General features: G+C 39.3%; 3 protein-coding genes across 4 annotated transcripts; all 3 read left to right on the forward strand.

Moving 5' to 3' along the window:
- LOC141000765 (sulfide:quinone oxidoreductase, mitochondrial-like) lies at window positions 1-5,522 on the forward strand. The gene is made up of 10 exons (XM_073471586.1): window positions 1-130; window positions 595-797; window positions 979-1,149; window positions 1,322-1,375; window positions 1,475-1,669; window positions 1,771-1,980; window positions 2,172-2,355; window positions 2,852-2,919; window positions 3,050-3,228; window positions 3,332-5,522. The coding sequence occupies exons 2-10, from the start codon at window positions 600-602 to the stop codon at window positions 3,387-3,389; spliced, it is 1,317 nt and encodes a 438-aa protein (XP_073327687.1). The 5' UTR covers window positions 1-130; window positions 595-599; the 3' UTR covers window positions 3,390-5,522.
- A 52-nt stretch (window positions 5,523-5,574) lies between these two features.
- Window positions 5,575-15,907, forward strand: ctdspl2a (CTD (carboxy-terminal domain, RNA polymerase II, polypeptide A) small phosphatase like 2a). 2 transcript variants are annotated; one of them, XM_073471584.1, is made up of 13 exons: window positions 5,575-5,916; window positions 8,025-8,236; window positions 9,070-9,205; window positions 9,314-9,460; window positions 9,605-9,832; window positions 11,205-11,298; window positions 11,927-12,038; window positions 12,122-12,208; window positions 12,309-12,371; window positions 12,464-12,543; window positions 13,567-13,693; window positions 13,793-13,888; window positions 14,740-15,907. In XM_073471584.1, exons 2-13 carry the CDS (start codon window positions 8,048-8,050, stop codon window positions 14,803-14,805), a joined length of 1,425 nt encoding a protein of 474 aa, XP_073327685.1. In that variant the 5' UTR covers window positions 5,575-5,916; window positions 8,025-8,047; the 3' UTR covers window positions 14,806-15,907. The 2 variants fall into 2 exon arrangements, with proteins under 2 accessions (XP_073327685.1, XP_073327686.1); XM_073471585.1 differs by lacking the exon at window positions 5,575-5,916 and adding an exon at window positions 6,466-7,092.
- Window positions 15,908-17,691: 1,784 nt separating this feature from the next.
- LOC141000933 (uncharacterized) lies at window positions 17,692-19,322 on the forward strand. Its single transcript, XM_073471820.1, has 4 exons — window positions 17,692-18,019; window positions 18,788-18,875; window positions 18,970-19,165; window positions 19,263-19,322. Exons 1-4 carry the CDS (start codon window positions 17,692-17,694, stop codon window positions 19,320-19,322), a joined length of 672 nt encoding a protein of 223 aa, XP_073327921.1.
- Window positions 19,323-20,454: the final 1,132 nt, after the last annotated feature.

A 20,454-nucleotide genomic window follows, 5' to 3' on the forward strand; every position in this document is an offset into this window, starting at 1 on the left:
GAGACTTCAGGTTCATATCACAGGTTGTTGAACCGGTCCGTACTGGGTGAAAGCAGGTCGGACTGACTTGTACAGGCTCTCTACCGGATTTTGCGGTTAAAACGGGTGGTTAAAAGTAGTTCTGGTCAAGGTAAGTCTGTGTTTTTCGACGTCACAGTACCTGAATATCATTCTGTCAGGTCCACGCAGGTACAGGAGTGATTGTTATGGAGGCTCGGACTGTTCATTGCGCAGCATGCAGCAGTTATGTTAAAGTTAATGTCAAAATCTCTCACTGAAGTTAAAGTTATTATCTGTTCGTTCATTATGCTCCATATCACTGCACGGCTTGTCAAGAAAAGTCACCTTAAAGAAGTGTTAATTTGCTCCAATGAATGTTGAGTTAGTGTAAAGATTAAGGTGTTTAAAACCCACTCCTACAACCTCACTTGGGTTATTTGCACTACTAATTTTTTTTTAAAAAAAAGTTGTAAAAGCAGTGAGGCTACTTTCCACCTCTGAAAGTCATGATATAAATATGGACATATTATGTTTCAGTCCTGGAAGGTGTGTCTGCATTGCTGCCAACCAAAATGACTTGTCCTTTTTGTTCAGACAGAATGGCTGCACTGCGTCGTCTGAGGCAGTGCCACCCCACAGCCATGACTATCTCTAATTTTCACACGAGCAGCCCTGCCTCTGCCAAACAGCATTACAAAATGCTGGTGCTGGGAGGAGGAAGTGGGGGTATTGCTATGAGTGCACGGATGAAGAGGATGGTCGGAGCTGAGAATGTGGCTGTTGTGGAGCCCAGTGAGGCAAGGATGCAGTCGATTAGCTGGTTATTATTTGCCATACCTCTCTTTTTGTATCCCCGGACCGCAAGAAATGATAGAAACTCTGATTTCAAGTTTGCATTTTATGTGTCAGCTCCTCACAAACAATATTTTCCACCATCATGTGAAGCTAGCGTCTCAGAACTTTTCCTTTTTCTTTCAGATGCACTACTATCAGCCAATATGGACCCTGGTTGGTGCTGGTGCCAAAACTGTAGCTTCATCAGGCCGTTCCACTGCAAGTGTTATGCCATCTGGAGTGAAGTGGGTGAAATCTAAAGTTCAGGAAATAAATCCAGACAAAAATACCATCCGCACAGACGATGGGGCTGATGTATGTTTGCCTGAGGAAACTTTTATCTGACAGTGTGTATTGAAGTTATAAAATAGCATAATGATGTGTCATCTATCAGCTTGTGATTGAGTGACAGTTTGAAGATGATTTTAAATGAAATGATGATGATCTGTGTGCATCCCGCCTCACTTATCTTTCTTTCACATTACAGATCTCCTATGAGTATTTGATTGTGGCTCTTGGTTTACAACTCCATTATGAGAAGGTGAAGTAAGGCTTGGTTCATTCATCTCTACCTCCCCCTGGTAAACTTGTATATAAATGAAGTTACATCCTAGGAAAGTTACACTCTTCTTACATGTAGATCAAAGGACTGCCAGAGGGATTTGAATATCCAAATATTGGGTCAAACTACTCAGTCCAAACTGTGGAGAAAACGTGGAAAGCACTGCAGAACTTCAAAGAGGGCAACGCTGTGTTCACGTTCCCGAACACTCCTGTGAAATGTCCTGGAGCTCCACAGAAGATCATGTACCTATCAGATGCCTACCTCAGAAAGGTACTTGTAGTTTTGTAATGTGATGTTCCTGTCATACTTTTTGAAAATATCCTGTGTGGTTTTACAGATTAAAGGAAGATATTTTTATGTTTCTGTCCAAGACAGGAAAAAGGTCAAAGGCCAATTTGATATACAACACATCGCTTCCTGTGCTCTTTGCGATAAAGAAATATGCTGACGCGCTGTGGGAAATTGTGAAAGAGCGTGATCTACAAGTCAACCTGAGGCAAAATCTGATAGAAGTGCGGGCAGACAAGCAAGAAGCTGTGTTTGAAAATCTTGACAAACCAGGCGAAACAAAAGTGATCGAGGTAACTGTTAGTGTACCTCAACAGTAACTCTCCAGCCTATTCCATCATGTGCTATGTCCTTTCCTTCCTCTTTAAATCCTTAAAAACAATATATATTTTTTGTCTGCTTTGATTACATTTGCACCTGATATATGCCAAATAAGGAAAAGAGACTCTTTGTGCAACTCTTAAACTTTGCTTTCTTTTATCAGTATGAAATGCTTCATGTCACACCTCCAATGGGACCCAATTCAGCGATTAAAGGCAGTCCACTGGGAGATGAGGCCGGCTGGTTGGATCTGGACAAAGAAAGCCTCCAACATAAGAGGTATCCAAATGTGTTTGGGATCGGAGACTGTACCAACCTGCCCACACCCAGAACAGCCGCTGCTGTCGGTAAGTGATTACTGTGTCAATGGTCTGTTCCTTTTTTCTCTTTTTTTCAGTGTGGGTTATGTTGGTGTTTTTAGCCACATTAGTGGCTGTAGGGGTTTCATTGTCAATCAATCCATCCTTCAACCTCAACTTTGATGAGAGGGAAATATATCAATGATTGTTGAATAGTTGTAACATGTGGCACCAATGTTCATGTTCCCTACAAGATAATCTAAAAAAAACTCCTGCACACTGTTCACTTGCAATGAATTTTAATGAGAGATGAGGGTGCCTGTATTCCCTTGATGTTACCTCAGTGAGCCCTCTAGTGATGAAACTTTTTCTATACATCAGTTAAACTAGAACTCAAACAGCTGTCTTGTCTAATAAAAGGACGTGTTGCCATAACAACTTCTTATTAATTACTCTAGTATGGATTGTGGACACAGTGTTTGGTTTCTTAATTCCCACAAAGGGAATTTATTAAAACGTTTACCACTTGTTTTCTCATTCTCAGCTGCAGAGTCTGGTATCTTGAACAGAACCATCAGCAAAATACTGAAAAATGAGAAGCCAGATAAGAAGGTATGTAGCAGACAAACATGAACTGTGATCTATGATTCCTCTTTTTGATTTTAAACAATGCAATAACTTATGCACTGGATGTTCCTTGGTTGAAAAATACGTAAATAATCAGTAATCTCCCTGTTTACAGTATGATGGTTACACCTCATGTCCGTTGGTTACAAGCTACAACACAGTAATTCTGGCAGAGTTTGACTACACTGGACAGCCACTAGAAACCTTCCCCATCAACCAAGCCAAAGAAAGAAGAATCATGTACCACATGAAGGCTGATTTGATGCCTCACCTCTATTGGCATGGGCTTCTAAAGTATGTCTATAGTTAATTAACACCATGTTAATAGTTAGTAGTGAAGTATCGTTCCACATCTTTAACCACATCTTATTAATGTTCTTTATTCTTCTTATATCAGGGGCCTGTGGGGTGGACCAGGACCATACAGGAAACTCCTTCATCTTGGGATGAAATGAAACCATCAGCTTGCAAGTTAATAGTCACATTCCCTAAACTTTTAAGGAAAGAGGTAGCACATTTAAATCCATCCTTCTTTAAAAGGCGTGAAAACACAAATTGTCTATTTATGATCTAGAAATCGTGACTACTAACAACAAGTATGATCAAGTTAACATCAATTGTATAATTGGTGCATTGGCAGTGCCATGGAATAATGATTCTCTGTAATGAGAAAGAGGTCTTGCTGTGATTTATTAACCCCATTCATCAAATTTAAACCAGCTATGTGATTTTAATAGAAGCCTAGAACAAATATCTGTAGATTATTTGATTTGCAAAGTATACAAATATACTATTTTTCAAATGACTACGCTTATAATTTTGCATATTGGTGGCAGTCAGTTATTACTTGTGTCTTAAGGTCTGTTTCCAACTCTAGTCTGTGAAAATGTGTTTGCTTTTTTCCACAGTATTGTCTGTCATCAGTTGTGCTACCAAACACGTTGTACGAATGGTCTCTGGGAACGTTTAACCCTAACATGCAAACAACCACAACAACCATTTCCTACATGTGATTGTCAGAAATATAGTTTTGTACGTAGTGATTATTTTTCTATCAGAGCTGTTTAGAGGTGGTCATACAATAAGTTTATTATTGTATTATAAAAAGATTAATTGTTCTAAAATCGTTCAAATGACTGTGAGCATTTAAACATCCTGTGATTATGATATTGAGGTAAAAATTGAAAATGTTGATGAAAAATGATGAATGTATGAATTCAACCTTATTGCACTTAATGGTGTTTTACATCCAATAGTGTTTCTGAAATAATGTTATATATGACTGTGATTCTTGTGTCACTTTATCACTTTAGGGCTTAAATGGAAATACATGTTTTTGCATGTTCTAGCCCAATTATTTTACTGTACATTACCAAAAATCCCTGTCGCTTAACCATATTGTTTTCAGATTGATGAATGCCTTTGTCTATCAGAAGTCATCAGCAGGATAACACGTACTCATGCAAACCAAAAAAGCATGTTGTCCATGCAAGAATAAATCGTAATCAGAGTGTTTTTCCTGCTGATGACGTTTGGTTTCTGGTTCTTAGGATTTGTTCCTGTGTACAGTAGGCCTACTGTACAACTAAGAGTTGAGTGTGTTAATGGATAATTTTTTTAACCTGAACCATGCTTGTCAATTTGTTTCAATGCATGCTTGTCTGTCAGTTTTCTTGGTGATGGGGCTGAATGCACAGTGTGATTCAGAGACTCTTCATTGCTGGGGCAAAGTCTGAACAGCCAGGACTTGATCCCTGTCTTTCTACAGCAAAATGCTATAAAATTCTGATTACCTGTCACACCCTATACTGTTGCATGTTTGTATTCCCTGTTTGATTTTCCAACGACATAGTTCATAATCACAGTGCTGCACCCCAACTGACTGAAATCTCTCATCTAGGACCTTTGAGTGCTTGAAACAGAGCTGCATTTGCTGAAAAACTAGAAATTTAAACTATGATGCATTGATGATGAAGGTTCTTAGTCATCCAGGTCAGGGTCACTGAGTGCTGTATCGTGGACAACTGGACTTGTTTCAGTTTCTTGAGGACGTTTCACCTCTCATTGACTCGTTGACCCAACCTGCCTTCATGTGGGTTGCTGAGGTTAGGTGAGCTCAGGTGTTAAGGGAACTAAGTACTGCATTGTGGGTGGGTGATAGGTAGTGTCGTAGGCCACCTCCTCTGCTCAAAGACGGCTTTGCAGTTTGACATTTCAAACCGCCTGTCTTCTCTGTCCAAGATGTTTACATTGTTGTCCTCAAAGGAACGATTTTTCTCCTTCAGATGTAAGTGGACAGCAGAGTCTTGACCTGAGGAGTTGGCCCTCCTGTGTTATGCCATTTGTTTATGGAGAGCTTGTTTTGCCTTCCCAATGTACAGATCTGCAGTCCTGGCTGCATTGAACAGTATAAACCACATTACTCTGTTTATGCCTGGGTGTTTTGTCCCTAGGATGGACAAAATAATGATGCATTGTTATTCTCAACTTATCTGCAACTGTACACTGTAATGCTGTTGACATAATGAAAGCATTTAAAATGATAAACAACAACTGTAACAATAAAAACAGATAATGAATGCACACAATTTAACACACCCGGCTTAATATTTATGTGCACATTCTGTACAGGTTTCTTGTAGTCACACAATAATACCAGCAGGGATAAAGAGTGGTAGTGAGCTGCAGTCCAGCTGCGCGCACACACACACACACACACCATAGCCATTTTCCTGTTGCCTCTGCGCTCCGCCACGTTGGTTCCCCTACGTGTGTGTGTCGCATTCTCCTGCGCACCACCAACGTTATGTTTGTGATGAGGCGGGAAATGGCGTCCGCAGACATGGTTGATCAGTGACTAGCCACCGAGCGACAGACCGCGGGCAGCGACAACCACGGCCCGACCTCTACCGGAGGCCGCCACGGTCGCGGCTGAAAGCTGACATCGCTGCGGCAACTTTCGACGAGCTCCCAGTATCATCAGTAAGTAACAAACGACGTCGACATGTAAACAAAAAGGTTTGTCCGCCTGATAGCCCGACCGCTGCTAGGTTAGCTCGCGGCTAACGCTAGCCAGCGAAGGGGGCGTAGTCATGGCTGAAAATAGTCATGGAAGCGAACAAAATGACGCGTTAGCTAGAGCGGAGCTAGCTGTTGTGAAGCGTCGTTGTACCGAGGGACTGATGGATAGTTTGCATGTTAAACACAAACATGTAAACGGGGACACGTGTGAGGCGTGCTGTGGTAACTGAAGTCAATAATGTCACGGCCTTGCTTTTGCTGCCACTGGCGTTTTGTTAGCCTGAATGCTAACTGTAGCCGCTTGTGTTAGCTAGCCGCGGAGCCCAGCGACAGCATCTGGGTTAACTTACGTTTAGAGGAATTCCTACTGATGGCAGATATATAAACACGACAGACGCCAGTTGTGGCCACGCAAACTCATAGTTTTATCCGACCAAATGTGGGGAACGAGCGTCAAACCAGTGGTGGCTGTACACGGGGATTTGATGCTAAATACCAGCAGCTGGTTAACGTTAGCGGTAGCTGACGTCGTTGGTGTTGATACAGCCTACCCGATGTTACATAACGACAGTCATCGATGCTGTTGTGCCACCAAATCTTAATTATCGCCAATGACCAAGCACACAATTGAACAAACACACGTACAGAAAAATGTTTTACTCAACGCCAGTACAATTTGAACATAGTTAGGGCCTCGCATTTCCGATTAGCAGCAATGTTTATCACGTACACCGCCCACTCCAGTCACCGGTTGCCTGACACACTGTACGTGTTGTTTTAATAACAACTGGTGCTCTAAACTTTGTTTATAATCTCCTGAAGTGACCGTGACAACGCAAACATTGCGTCTACACTCAACACGGCACTGTGATCACAGTTGTGAGTGACTATTATCATTCACTGCCGTGTTTAACAGTCTTGTGTGTTCGTCTTTCACCGTGCACCACGACATCACATTTAAAGGAGCATTACACCAGATGCAAACACCCGTAAGTGATGCGTTTGAGGGCAATGAAGGATAATTTGTCCAGATATAATGGGTAAATACTTTTCTTGGACTATAAGGTGGTTGCCAACATCTATTGTTGTCAAGAGAAGTGGAAACAGGAACTGAAAAGTAGCAAACATGAATGGATGGTAAGATGATATGATGACATGTTAAAAGGTGAACAGTACTGCATGTTTGAGCTCAAGAGTTGAGCCTAAATGTCCAATGACGTGTCTCTTACACTGTATAAATTGTGCGATAAGTAACAAGAAGTTGCAGCACAGAAACATAAATGTACTGGAGTTTGACATAATAAGTAACAGTGTCTCCCTTGCATTGTTTGTCTACTTTGGTAGCACTTAATAATAACCATCATTAATAAATGGTGAATGTATAGTTAATTAAACTTTAGTTAATAGTTATTTTATTGTTAACAAACAATGGAATGCTGTATAAACCGTTTATTAAGTAATTGTTTATTGTAAAGTTGCAACTGATGTTATTAAACCTTTACAACGGCGTAATAAATGGTGTTTAAAGAATTACATTGTTTGTTAACGGTGAAATAACTATTAAATTAAGTTTAATTAACTTTAAATGCACTGTTTATTAATGATGGTTATTATAAATAATCATCTTTATTTTAAATTAATACATACATTGGTCACGGTTTTTAATAACCAAATTTATGGGGTCCTTAAGATATTTGTTTATGTTTTGTCGTCATGTTAAGGCTCTTTATATTATGCCATATAAAGTCCAGTATCTGTGGCACAGTAGCCAAGAGTTGTCCATGGCACCAAGTAGCAAAAACCCTCAAAAACTGTAAGTCGACATCAAATATTTGGTCAGATATATAACATTGTTTACTTAATATTTGATCATATAATTCCAGATTTTGATCATTATTTGCCAGTTTTACATGGAAGAGGAAGTTGCTTGTGTTTGGACAACCTGTAACATTTAACAACAGGAGGGAATTTGTTCAGTGCAAACACATTTTATAGAATTATATTTCTCAGATTACAGTACTGATTTAATTTTTTAAAGCATTTTGTCTTATTTTTTCACCTCTTGTCAGATTTTTCTATGTGACGTCGGAGCATGATGAGGCTGAGAGTGCGTAAAGCTCCTCAGCAGCCGAACCCAGGCCGTCGAACCCACCCATCCCAGGCCAAAAGGAAACACTGTGAAGTGGAACCATCCCCGGTGAGAGGTCGAGGCAAAATGCAGAAGAATGAAACAGGCCTGTTCTCCACTATAAAGAAATTCATCCGTGGAAATGCAGTCAAGGTGGGCTTACACCTGGATTCACAGCTGCTTTATCTTTTTTCCCCTCTGCTGTAACATAATAATACACTTTAGGAACACACCCTTTACTTTATGCAGAATAAAAGCTGTGCCTCAGCTGCACTTTATACTGATAATGTGAATAGGTGACTCACTCATAGTAGGTAGGTGTTTGTAAACGCTTAACAGAAAGTCTCAACACAGTCGACATTGTTTCCTGCTCGCCTTTCATGAGTTTCTGTCAACTTCCTCTATTTTCAGTCTGGCAGCTGTTGTAAATTTTAATGATTGATGGTCTGCTTATTGCTATTGTAAAACCACATACTGTATGTTTGTTTTATTTACAGAAAAATTAAAAACAGGTCATGAACATTTATCAGTCATGGGCAATTTAACCCAATCTATCCCATGTCAGAATAGAGTCACTTTTAGTAGAAGTCTGAATGGTAAACTTACTAATGGGACCTCGTAAGAATTTCGCAGCTCTTTCAAGTCTCATTTTAATGTGTCACATTATCGTAAAGAGTTCAGCAGCACAAAGTAAAAGATGCGCAGAGTGAAATTAAATAAGTGTCTCGTATGCCTGCACTCTATAAAATCTAAAAATCACTTGATTATCTTTTCCTGTGAAGAGAAGAAAATCAAATTGTTTGTATTTAGTGCAGTGATGGAATGAAACCTTATTGACCATTACAGTCACCGTCACCTCGATCACTACTATTTCAATGCTATTTGTTGTATTCCACATTATAATTTGAAAGACTAAAAAAGCAACCAAAAATAATGTAAGTGAATTAATGTCACTGGTCCTGTCTCTCTGTTTTTATTGTTCTCAGGTGGAGCAGGATATCCCCGCCAAGAGAAGTCGTATTGATTGTAATTCTGATAGCGATCTAATTACTTCATCACCACAGACTAGAGGCCTTCCGAACAAAGCAGTCTCCAGAGTTTGCCGGAAAAGCCCAAATAAAGGTACGACAGACCCAATAAAAAGTGTTGGCTCACCTTGTCATCTTGACAAATATTTGGTTTTTGAGTTGTTAATAAGGAGATGTTGTCTCTCTCTTTTTTTTTTTAAAGACACAATGACCTGCAACAGTAAACCGTTGAAGCCAAATGGTAAACTAGACGCCCCCGTTGAGGCAGCAAGCAGCCCACCACGCACCACCCTGCTTGGAACCATCTTCTCTCCAGTCTTCAACTTTTTCTCACCAGCAACTAAAACTGGTAAACCAAAACGATTTATTAAAAAAGTTTTTTTATTGGATTTTAAACTGGATATCACTTAAATTGTTTATGAGAGAACCTTTTTTGATATGTGACTAAAAGTTTTGCTCTGACCAAACTGTGCTGACTGCTCTCGTCACTCAGCCACTCCTGGATCAGACTCTCCTGGCCAAGCGGTGGAGGCAGAGGAGATCATGAAACAACTGGACATTGAGCAGGCAGAGGAAATGCCAAGCAGCACTCTCACATCCACAGAGGGCATCACTCCATGTCACACTGCTCCGATGTTACCACAGAGGGTTCAGATTACCTCTGATACATCCATAGAAGAAGGGGAAATCGTCACTGAAACTGACATGCCACCATTAACAGGTACTGCTCTCACATCAGATTCAGACTCATTCTTTTAATTTGGGAAACTTTCTCGATATAAGTACAATCAAGAATAGCCATGTAACAGATAAGGGAAGTCGAATGAGCTTTTTTTTTCTTAGCCAGCAGTTTAGTTCAATAATGCATATAGATGGATTAATAAATAATAGGTTATAAGAATGAAGTATCTTTTATATTGGAGTGTGGAGGATGAATTGAGGAGTCTCACAGCCTGAGGAAAGATGCTGCTCTGTAGTCTGGTGGTACAGCAGCAGATACTCTATCTCTTGCCAAACAACAGCAGGGTGAAAAGACTGTGGCTGGGATGGTTGTTGTCTTGTGTTGTCTGGGCTCTGTGCAGACACCTCACCTCACCTCACTAACACTCGGTAGATGAGTACCAATGATTCTCTGGACAGTTTAAATCACCCGCTGCTGAGCCTTCCTGTCCTGGGCTATGGTGGGTGGCCGTGGATGGAGACACTGCCATTTGGAAACCAATGCCATGCCAGTTTTCACTGTCTGTGTCTTTTAACAATAAAACAGTTGACAATAGTCTAACCTCCGCTTTATCAATAAACAATTCAGAGCGGAAGTGAAGCTGGAACTTCACCTTCTGTTCCAGAAGCAAGAAAACCTCATTCACTCAGTGAAAAACTAAAAATTCAGCCTTGAAACAGAGTCTTTCGCAACAGTACACGTGTGATTCACTCCATATGTTTAGATAAGAGTGGTTATTTTTAAAAGTATGATCTAATATCCTTGTTTATGCAATATGTCAGCTGTTACGATAGACCAGACCTATTCAGCTGGTGGCACTGGGGCTGAATATGACCCTTTTAACAACCTCATTCTGGCCCTTTGATCATTTTGTTAGTAGCCGTATTAGCCCATTCGCTACTTATGTCTTTTGCTAAGCACAAAAAAAAAAATCTTACTTCATTAAATCTTTTAACCCAGGCTGTTAAAGCAGAGGGGATTCATGAGACAACCTACATCTAAGAATAAACGGTTAATTGTTTTTTTTCTTCTTGTAGTTGTGTATAAATAATGTTTTTTTTTTTTAAATTATGAAAACCAATAAAGTGGAAGAAACAAAAATAAAGTTCATTGTTGTCACACAAAAATTCTGAGCACAGCAGTTCAGATATAGGGGATGTAAAAGTAAGGCCCCTTGGCACTGCCCCACACCATTGTGAGTAAACGCACTGTTTACTAGGGTTTCAGTTACTGTCAGCAGCTGCTATAAGTGGATAGCGATTTGTCCTCAGGAACATGACTAATTTTCAGAAAGACCGACAACAGAGATGTTTAAGAGGTTACACTGATCAACCGAGATTGTGGCAGTCATCACTGTGTCTTTCTTCATCAGCTCCTGGTTGTATGCCAGATGGTGGTTACACACACACGTTACCTCCAGCTCCTGCAGAAACCTCATATGATGAGGACTGGGAAGTTTTTGATCCGTAAGTTGTTTTGAGTTTTTCAAGCACCAACAATAATACATACACATACATATACATACATCTATATATCTATATCTATCTATCTATATATATATATATATATATATATATATATATATATATATATATATATATATATATATATATATATATATATAAATATTTGAGCTATAAAGGGAGATGTAAATGAATAATTATTGTTACTCTGATTTTCATATTAAAATTTCAACCCTGCACAAGACAAAGGTTTTGTGATCAGAAGTTCTTCCACTTGAAATCACATTCAAGGTGACATTGCAGCAAGATCTATTCACACACCAACATGCATTATGAAACTTAACACCACAAGATGGCAGCAAGAACATGACAGCCAGTCGGTGTATGAGTTCTCTGTGATGACATGCGATACCATGTTTACTCAAACATTTTTTTTAACTTCAGTTGATTCACTCATGTTTTAAACTGCCAGGATTTACAGCGATACAAGATAATATTTTACTTGAAAAATGTATGTTTCTTAAGTGGTGAAAAGACATGCAAATCTGGTTTACTTACTGTATTATTGCTTTGCCAGCACAATCCATGTTTTTTTTAAATGCGATCTTTTGATGTTTTCTCTGATTTTAAGGTACTTCTTCATCAAGCACGTGCCTCCCCTGACGGAAGAGCAGTTAACACGCAAACCAGCGTTACCTTTGAAAACCCGCAGCACACCAGAGTTTTCTCTCGTCTTGGATCTGGTAAGCCATGAAAGGTTTCTTCGGCTGTATCTTGTAATGAAAGTGAACTGACTTTAATGGGTTTTTCCGTCTTCTATTGTCAGGACGAAACTCTGGTCCACTGTAGTTTGAATGAACTCGAAGATGCAGCCCTGACATTCCCTGTGCTCTTTCAAGATGTAATATACCAGGTACTATCTGTTAAATGTCATTCACTAATTCAGAGGTCTCCATTTTTCTTGCTGCTGTGATTACATTTCTTGTCCCTGTTTGTTCTTTTTTAATCTGTAGGTGTATGTTCGGTTAAGGCCCTTTTTCCGTGAGTTTCTTGAGCGCATGTCTCAAATGTACGAGGTGAGAAGCCCTTCCATTTCTCTTCCTTGTTTCACTTGACATGCTCCAAGTTGACACATTCCTCATTTATTGCTGTCCATTCAAAATTTCAGATTATTCTCTTCACGGCTTCAAAGAAAGTCTACGCTGACAAGTTGCTCAACATCCTGGATCCGAAAAAACAGTTGGTCAGGTCAGTGCCGATACAAGACTCTGAAACGGCTTTGATAATACATCGTTTTGATATACTCCTAAAGTGAGAGGAAATTGTTTGATATCCATTATTCAATCAAAAAAAAGGCTGGGAATTAATCAGAGATAAACATAAAAGGTTTGTCAGTGGGACAAACAAGGCTCGAACTCTTCTCTGCTTTCTTTTCCAACCTTGTGAACAGTCTCACAGATAAATGGTGAATGTCACATCACATCACTGCTGCTGGACACCAAAAAATACTTCCTCCTGGGTGTGTTATGAAATGTTGGTACTAATTGTTTCCATTGTGCTGTTTTCAAGTTAATCAAGTTTGCTTGTCGGAGGGAGATAGCAACAGCTAAACAAGCCTCAACATACTGTAAACAGATCAGCCACATTAAAACCACTGACAGGTGAAGTGAATAACATTGATCATCTCTTTACAGAGCATGTTCGGCTTGGAAACTTTGGCTCCTGGCTTTCATGTGAACGCCACTTTGACATGCACCACCTCCAAGGAGGCCTCACCTTTTATTCACTTCACCTGTTAGTCCATTTAATGTTGTGGCTGATCAGTGTATGCATTGATGTCTTGTTTTTCCTCCATACACACAAACGCTGTCTAAATCTGGCCATCTACACCTCCGACTCCTTTATTGTGTCGAGAGCTTCAGCCATAAATACAACCTGTAAAATAGTGTGGTTGGACGCAGCAGTAACTTCCTCTTCCTTTTTTCAAACGAGCAGTTGTGAGAAGGAACCAGTTCTGTTAATTAAAAACAGACAATAAATATTCATGTAACTGCTTAATGCTTGTGTGGGCTGCTTCATATTTAGCATAACGTGGTTAAGAAGTCTTCTGTTCCATATTAGTACAATCAGAAATTGTCACATAACCTCTGTGTGAAATTTAATTGTGTGTTTTTTTTCTAATTATTGAAGACGTTGAGGTTCCATTTGTTTGTTTATTTGTTTATAGCTCAAGAACTTGTTTGAGGATTATTCTCTCACTGTGTCTTTTAGGCATAGGCTATTTCGTGAGCACTGCGTGTGCGTTCAAGGAAATTATATTAAAGACCTAAACATTCTCGGACGAGATCTTTCCAAGACGATAATAATCGACAACTCACCCCAAGCCTTTGCCTATCAGGTAAAACTTTTTCACAGCGACACATAAACCAGTTTTCAAACCCCTTCTAATGTTTCTGTGTCACAGTGATTCTAAAGCAAAGGTTTTTGTCTTTTTCAGCTTTCCAACGGGATCCCTATTGAGAGCTGGTTTGTGGATAGAAATGACAATGAGCTTCTAAAGCTTGTTCCTTTCCTGGAGAAGCTCGTGGAGCTGGTATGTATTTTGGCTTTAAACATTTTGGCCTCTGTCTAGTTAGACTGCCGGGAACAGTTATAAATACTCCACCTACTCATCCACATGGAGAGCCTCAAGACTGGATGCACGGACACACTGTCCCTTTAATATTACACAGATAGTCTCACTGATATGAGAGGAAATATAATCAGTGTAGGTACAACAGAACCTATGTTGCTCTGATAAATGTAAAGATTAATATGGATAAAGTCACAGTGTATAAAATTGGCGCTGGTGACCTATTTTTAAAATATTACTCACAAGAATCCAAGTATATTAATCTCATTGTAAAGTACTTAACCCTGTCAGATATGTTCTACGTCTCTGTAAGGATCGTATAGGAATATTAAACGGCACCTGAAATGATGAAGTAACCTAACTGAAGCTCTGGATTTTAAAAACAAAATGTTTCTGATGTTTCTGATTTGATTGCATGCTCTAATTTTCTTGTGCAGTCCTGCTGATTAATATAACACACTATCTGCTGACTTCATTAAATATGTTTCATTATAATGCGATTTCACGTGAAGGCTCAGTGTTTTTGTGTACGCACAACTGGAATAATTCACTTAATAGCCTCTTGATTTAATAGGAAATGAGATTTCTGAGACATGGTGGTTTGAGTGCTCTTCTCAGATTTTTGCTGGGAGCTGTAGATAAATACGATTAGTTTATCAATAGTTGCACCTAGGTAACACAAGAAGTCATGTTTGGACAGCCCACGCAGCCCCCCCTTTTCGCCTTTTCAGTTTGTCCACAGCTGTGAAACTAGACACTGAAAAGTCTGGTTTCTCTTAGTTTTTTAAATGACTCTGTGCTCTTTATCACAGAATGAAGATGTCAGACCGCACATCCGTCAACAGTTTCGCTTGCACGACCTCCTTCCTCCAGACTGAAGACCTCTTGCTCCTCTCTCAGTTTAAGATGGTATCATTATTGGAAAAAAAAAAACTGACCCTGAAGGAAATATTCAATGGATTTCTCTTTGCAAACAAAACATTGCCATTATTATTATTAATATAATTTTTTAAATCATGCAAAAAATTGAAAGCTGTGTTTGGGTTAAAAAGCCCTGGATGTTTTTATACCCACACACTCAAACCAGACTCTTTGAAGACGGCCTCCTGGAAGGTTTTTTGTCTTTTTAAAGAACCATTTTGGATTGACAAAACTGAATGTCATGCAGTGTTGGATTTTATGGACCTTGGTGGCTTCAGCCTGACCTTGACCGGCCAGTCAAACCTGTATAATATTCGATCTATTTACTTGTAAATATATGTACATATTTTTTTTTCTTCGAGGTTTTTAAGTCATTTTATTTTCACTTCAGATTTTAGTATGTATTCTTTGATTCGGTTGCTTTTATAAACCAACAAAATGTTAGTGTGTTTTTGTTTGAAGTTGTTGATAAACAGCTGCTTTTCTGTTGTATGCCTGCATTATTCCTGTGATGCTTTACTCCATTACATGCAGTTGTCTGTAATAAGGTGCAGTTTAAAAAAAAAAAAGTATCTTTGGGAGGAAAATGTTTCTGAAACAATATTTTAAAGTTATGTAATGTAAGCTAGACTAGAGTCTCAACCGAATACAAAGCCATAGTGGCTGAATTCTAATTTTGGAGATTTGTATTTGAGAGTCCATTTCTGATCTCGACACCTCAGTCGTCCTCTTTAATGAGGCGTGAGGTGGGGTGAGTGGGGGTGGGGGGTTCAGGCATCTTGCACTTTGACATCCAGCCCTTTGTAAGTTGATGTAAAATGTCACTTTTCTACACAGGTGTGTCCCACCTCAATTTGTTATGTGAGGGGAAAAAAATGAAATTGTAGCACCAGCAAATTGCCAACATGTTTGCTTTGAAATCTTGTTTTCCAAGACGTCTTGTATGTGGGATCTTAATGATGTAGGAGTCACAAGTTTTATTGACTATTGAATGATCACTCCTGTTGTATTCAGTGTTACTTAATGGTTTCCTTGAAAATAAATACATTTTTATACGAATCGGAGCCTCCTTCTAATAATTTAAATACAAAACCATGGGTATATTTATAAATATAACAATTAAGGGAAAATGGAGGAGCAGACAAAAAAAAAAATCCTCTCAATCATCACTTATGACCCACTAGAAGCGTGAGACTGCCATCTGCCTGTGTTTTCAAATGACATTGCTGTGTTTGGGAAGTTTCTGTGTATCAGCATCTCTGGGAAAGATGGCTGATGGTTGAGTCTCAATAGGACGCTGTGGGTTGGTAGCCTGGCAACCAAATCATCAGTATTTGACGACCTAGGGATGAGACTCAACTATCAACCATCTTACCCCAGAACTGCGAACTGTACCTGTACCTGTGTGTTTACAAACAGCAACCCACAAATCCTGCATAATATACCTTTAAGTGTACAAGATAATTAAGCTTGACATATCTGGAGTTTGGAAATAAAATCTAAATCGAAGGGCTGCTAACTCGTTTATTTTGGAGCTTTTGACCGAGTCATACTGTATTCACCAGCAGATTTAGTTTGCTCAGCTGCCACCAAACTCCCGATGTTTAAACTTTCCATGCTGCCCCTTAAACAGGTGAGTAGAAACACATTGTCAAGTAGCCAACCTACACATGAATTAAATAATCATCATAGTCAGTAATCACACAGGACACGCAAAAAGCTAATAATCAATAGCTAATAATATTTTGAACAGAGATGAGTTTACTATCACCAATCCTTTTGGAAAGGGACTCTTTAATGATGTCACTCAAAAACCTTGATGCTAAAAAATCCTTTGCATAGTTCTTAAGGTGCAAAATAGGTCATTTTAATATTTTATTTTTGTGTAATACAAAATGCTAAAATAATTATTGTATGTACTGATTTTAAATTAGGCAAATAAACTGATTATTTGTGTTTGTTTGCTTTTTCCTGACTGTCCTTATAATGTAAAAAATGTTCATAAAACTATTTTTTAAAAATGTTGAAATATGTTTACCTTTGAATTATTTAATCACCCTAAAATAATTTAGATTTGGTGGCTGTGAGGGCGAAAACACAACAACATATCACAAAACACAACACTTTTTTTTTTTTCTGAAAACAGATTGTGCTTTCTGAAATGTATTTGTGTTTTGTGAGATGTTGTTTTTTTTAGTTAAGTGTTGTGTTGTCTGAAATGTTGTTGTGTTGACCCTCAGGGCCACCGTATTTTGACGCAACTTATTGTACTCTAGCCGTTTGCCGCTCCATAAAAAGGAAACCAGATAAAAAGAAAAAGAGGCTTTTATATTGAAACCTCCTGTGTAACTTGATAGATATCCAGTGGCCATCTTTTATTGTTTGCACACCACCTGCCAGAGTTTTTATTCATAGATACGCAAGTTACGAGATGTCCTGATCAGATAACCTGCTGCAGGATGTCTTAATCCTTTTGTTCTTTCGAGAAATAGGTCATTACCTGATTGTAGGTGTGCACTGAATTACCCCTTCCAGAGGTCATGTGACTCCAAATACAAAGGGGGCCAGTCTTCATCAGACTTATCTGACGGTGTTCAGAAGGAGGAATCATTTCAAAACAAAATCACACTGTTGATAGTGTGGAGATAAGACGTGGGGATAATTAACTGTGTATTTAGACTGAGTGAATCCCACCTGCCCTCCTCTATTGGCTGCTGGTGGGGGGTGGAGGTTGTTGCTCATAAACTGTGAAGCCTTGGTGGTGTGTTATCCAAGGGGCCGACGTGCGTATAAAAGGTGGTGGCAGGTGTTTTCACCTCAGGATAACATAAAGTCGATGAATGATGTGGGTGCTCTTCTTTCTGAGTGCCTTGTTGGGGGCGTTGGGGTCAGAGGAGTCGACCCCTGGAGCAGCTCAGCAGCTTCAAGCTCTCCACTGCCCGCCCTGCGAGCAGATACACTGCTCCTCCCGCCGGGCGCTGAAGCTCCAGTGTAAAGGCGGCGTGACGACAGGCGTGTGTGGCTGCTGCCCCGTCTGTGCCAGAGTGGCGGGGGAGACCTGTGGAGGAACGTGGGACTATCTGGGCAAGTGTGATGAGGGACTGGTGTGTGTCTACCAGGACTCAGCAGCCGACAGACCAGACGCAGAGCGCGCAGGGATCTGTGAAGCAGGTGAGATTATAGTTTATAACCTCAATTAGTATCAGGGAGGTAGAGTGTCCTTGATTACTGTTGATCATTGATTCATTTAATATGCCACAGGAGCCAGACTTCTTGATACTTCAACCACCAATTTTAAAAAACTTTGCAGCAAAGTCTGAATTTTTCTGCATCACCCATGTATTTAACTTGTATGTTTATATTTAAGTTGATGTATCATTATTATGTTTATAACTATCCTTTTTAAATCAATTTTTGTATGCACAAAGAGAAATGTTTGCAAATCTTACATATTGCAATTAAATTGCAAATTGAGCATCTTTCAATCAAACAAATCTTTATCCAAAAAGAAAACAAACACAAACAAAAAGTCGACAAAAATTCAATTATTTAGAGACAAAAAACCCTCCAAAACATGTGAAAAGAAAAAACATTTAAAGAAAAAACTCAAACTTTACCAAAACTTTGACCACTTTAGGGTCATTGGAACGGGAACGGTGCCAATGTGGTAAATGTTGATTGCGAGCTGTGAAGACTGATAGTGTGGTCAAGGCTTCCTTTGATTCAAAGGTTTCTGCTAACAGTTAAGCCATAATGACACCTCTTATCTCTTCATGGTAAAAGGAGTTGTCGCTGTTGCTGATACGGTATCAGACGTAGTACGAGATTAGACACTTTTATGTTGTGTTGCTGCTCTGCAAAAGATGTAAATAATACATTTGATACATCTTGTGAGTTAAAACTCACACTTGTGTTTGTTTGAAATGTGTGTTCGTGCAGTGATTAAATCTTTGGATCCAGAGAGCTGTCGTCCAGAGTGCACCAAGGAATACTGTCAGGCCAACCCCTCTGAAATCTGCTCTGCCAGGTGAATTAAAATAAATAAATAAATAAAGATTTATTTCCCCTATTATCTTCTTGTGCTCCATTTATGAACTGAGATCTGATTTCCTGCTCTGTAGGTTTGTGTCTCTGGAGAAGAAAACGTGCCAGGGCTCCTGCCAACACACCTCCTGTTCAAGCTGTCTGCTGCTAAACCCCCCATCCTGCCCTCAGACCTGCAACCACTCAGATGCTTCCTGTCTACACCGCTTTGGGAAGTGCGTGCACAACCACCTGACAGCCACTCATAGTCATGTATGCCACAACAACCTACAGGTACGTGGGAGAAAAGCACAAGAGACTGCTCTGTAATGCCTTAAAAACACTTGACCCGTTGATAAACTGTGTTGTGTCTTTATTTTTCTCTCTTTAGAGTCAATCCGAGGGGCATTTTCGGTGTTTGGTCCCAGCCTGTCTGACAGCAGCAAACTAATTCAAGATGTAAAGACAGGAAACCCAGAGAAAACAAGCCCATGTAGCAAAATGGAAAAAAGGCAGCTATCTATAAATATGTGTGTATAAATGAAAAATCATTTTGTATGCAATGTAAAGTTGAGTAAAAACCTGTGACGTTTTATGTGTTTTAAATAATGAGAAAATAAAATTCCAAGTGTGTACTCTCTTCTTTTATTAATGTGGTTGGAACAATGGTGATGTTTTAACCATTGATGATTGTGTTGGACGATCTCTTCCAAGTTTTTTTATTATGCCATCACTTGTACATTCCCTTGCCTTTCTTTTTACAAGTTGACTTTAAGAGATACGCAGAATAATTTCAATGTACCTGTACCGTCCTGTACCTGTGCAAATGGCAATAAAAATCTAATCTCTAATCTCTCTAATCAGGGAGCTTCTGTGTCAGGTTTTAGCAATTGTTTTACATAGTTTTACATAGTTTATTCCATGTTTTACCTGACTGCAAGAATAAATTCCCCTCGGGGACACAAAGTTCACAAGTTTACCTGTGGGTAAATGATACACAACACCTGTGCTGCATCTGAAATGCCTGATTTCACTCTATGTATTGAGACTCAATTGATTGCAAAATTCCCCTATTAGAAGTAGTGACTAGATGATGGTAATTAATGAAGCACAAGAGCGTCACTTTATGTTACAAAGTGGTGTAACCACCTACACATGTCGCAGGGCTTTGCTTAGGCCCAGTTTATTATAGTGTACATGTTTGGTCCTGGATTCAAATCTTTGTCATAATTTCGCAGCAGAATCAGCAGCAGCCAGTTTGCTAATGGAGAGCTAAGTGTCTCATTTGTTAATTAACATTTTTTGGTGTAAATTGTTTCATTAAATTGTTTATAAATTATGTTTTTATAAAGGGATTGGGAAAATATGTACACAATGTAGATGTCACCGATGATAAAGCAAGAACTAACATGCTTGGCACATACCTGCGTAGTGTTTTTAGGGTGGATCTAGCATCAGTTGGTCCACACATTCATGTCCCCCTGAGGATAAATCCCCTGACTTTTCATTAGCACCATCATCAGGTTCAAATGGTAATTTGTCCATTTTTATGACCAAATACCTGTAAAACGGACATACCTATC

The sequence above is a fragment of the Pagrus major genome, chromosome 8, assembly GCF_040436345.1.
Source record: "Pagrus major chromosome 8, Pma_NU_1.0".
Taxonomy (NCBI): domain Eukaryota; kingdom Metazoa; phylum Chordata; class Actinopteri; order Spariformes; family Sparidae; genus Pagrus; species Pagrus major.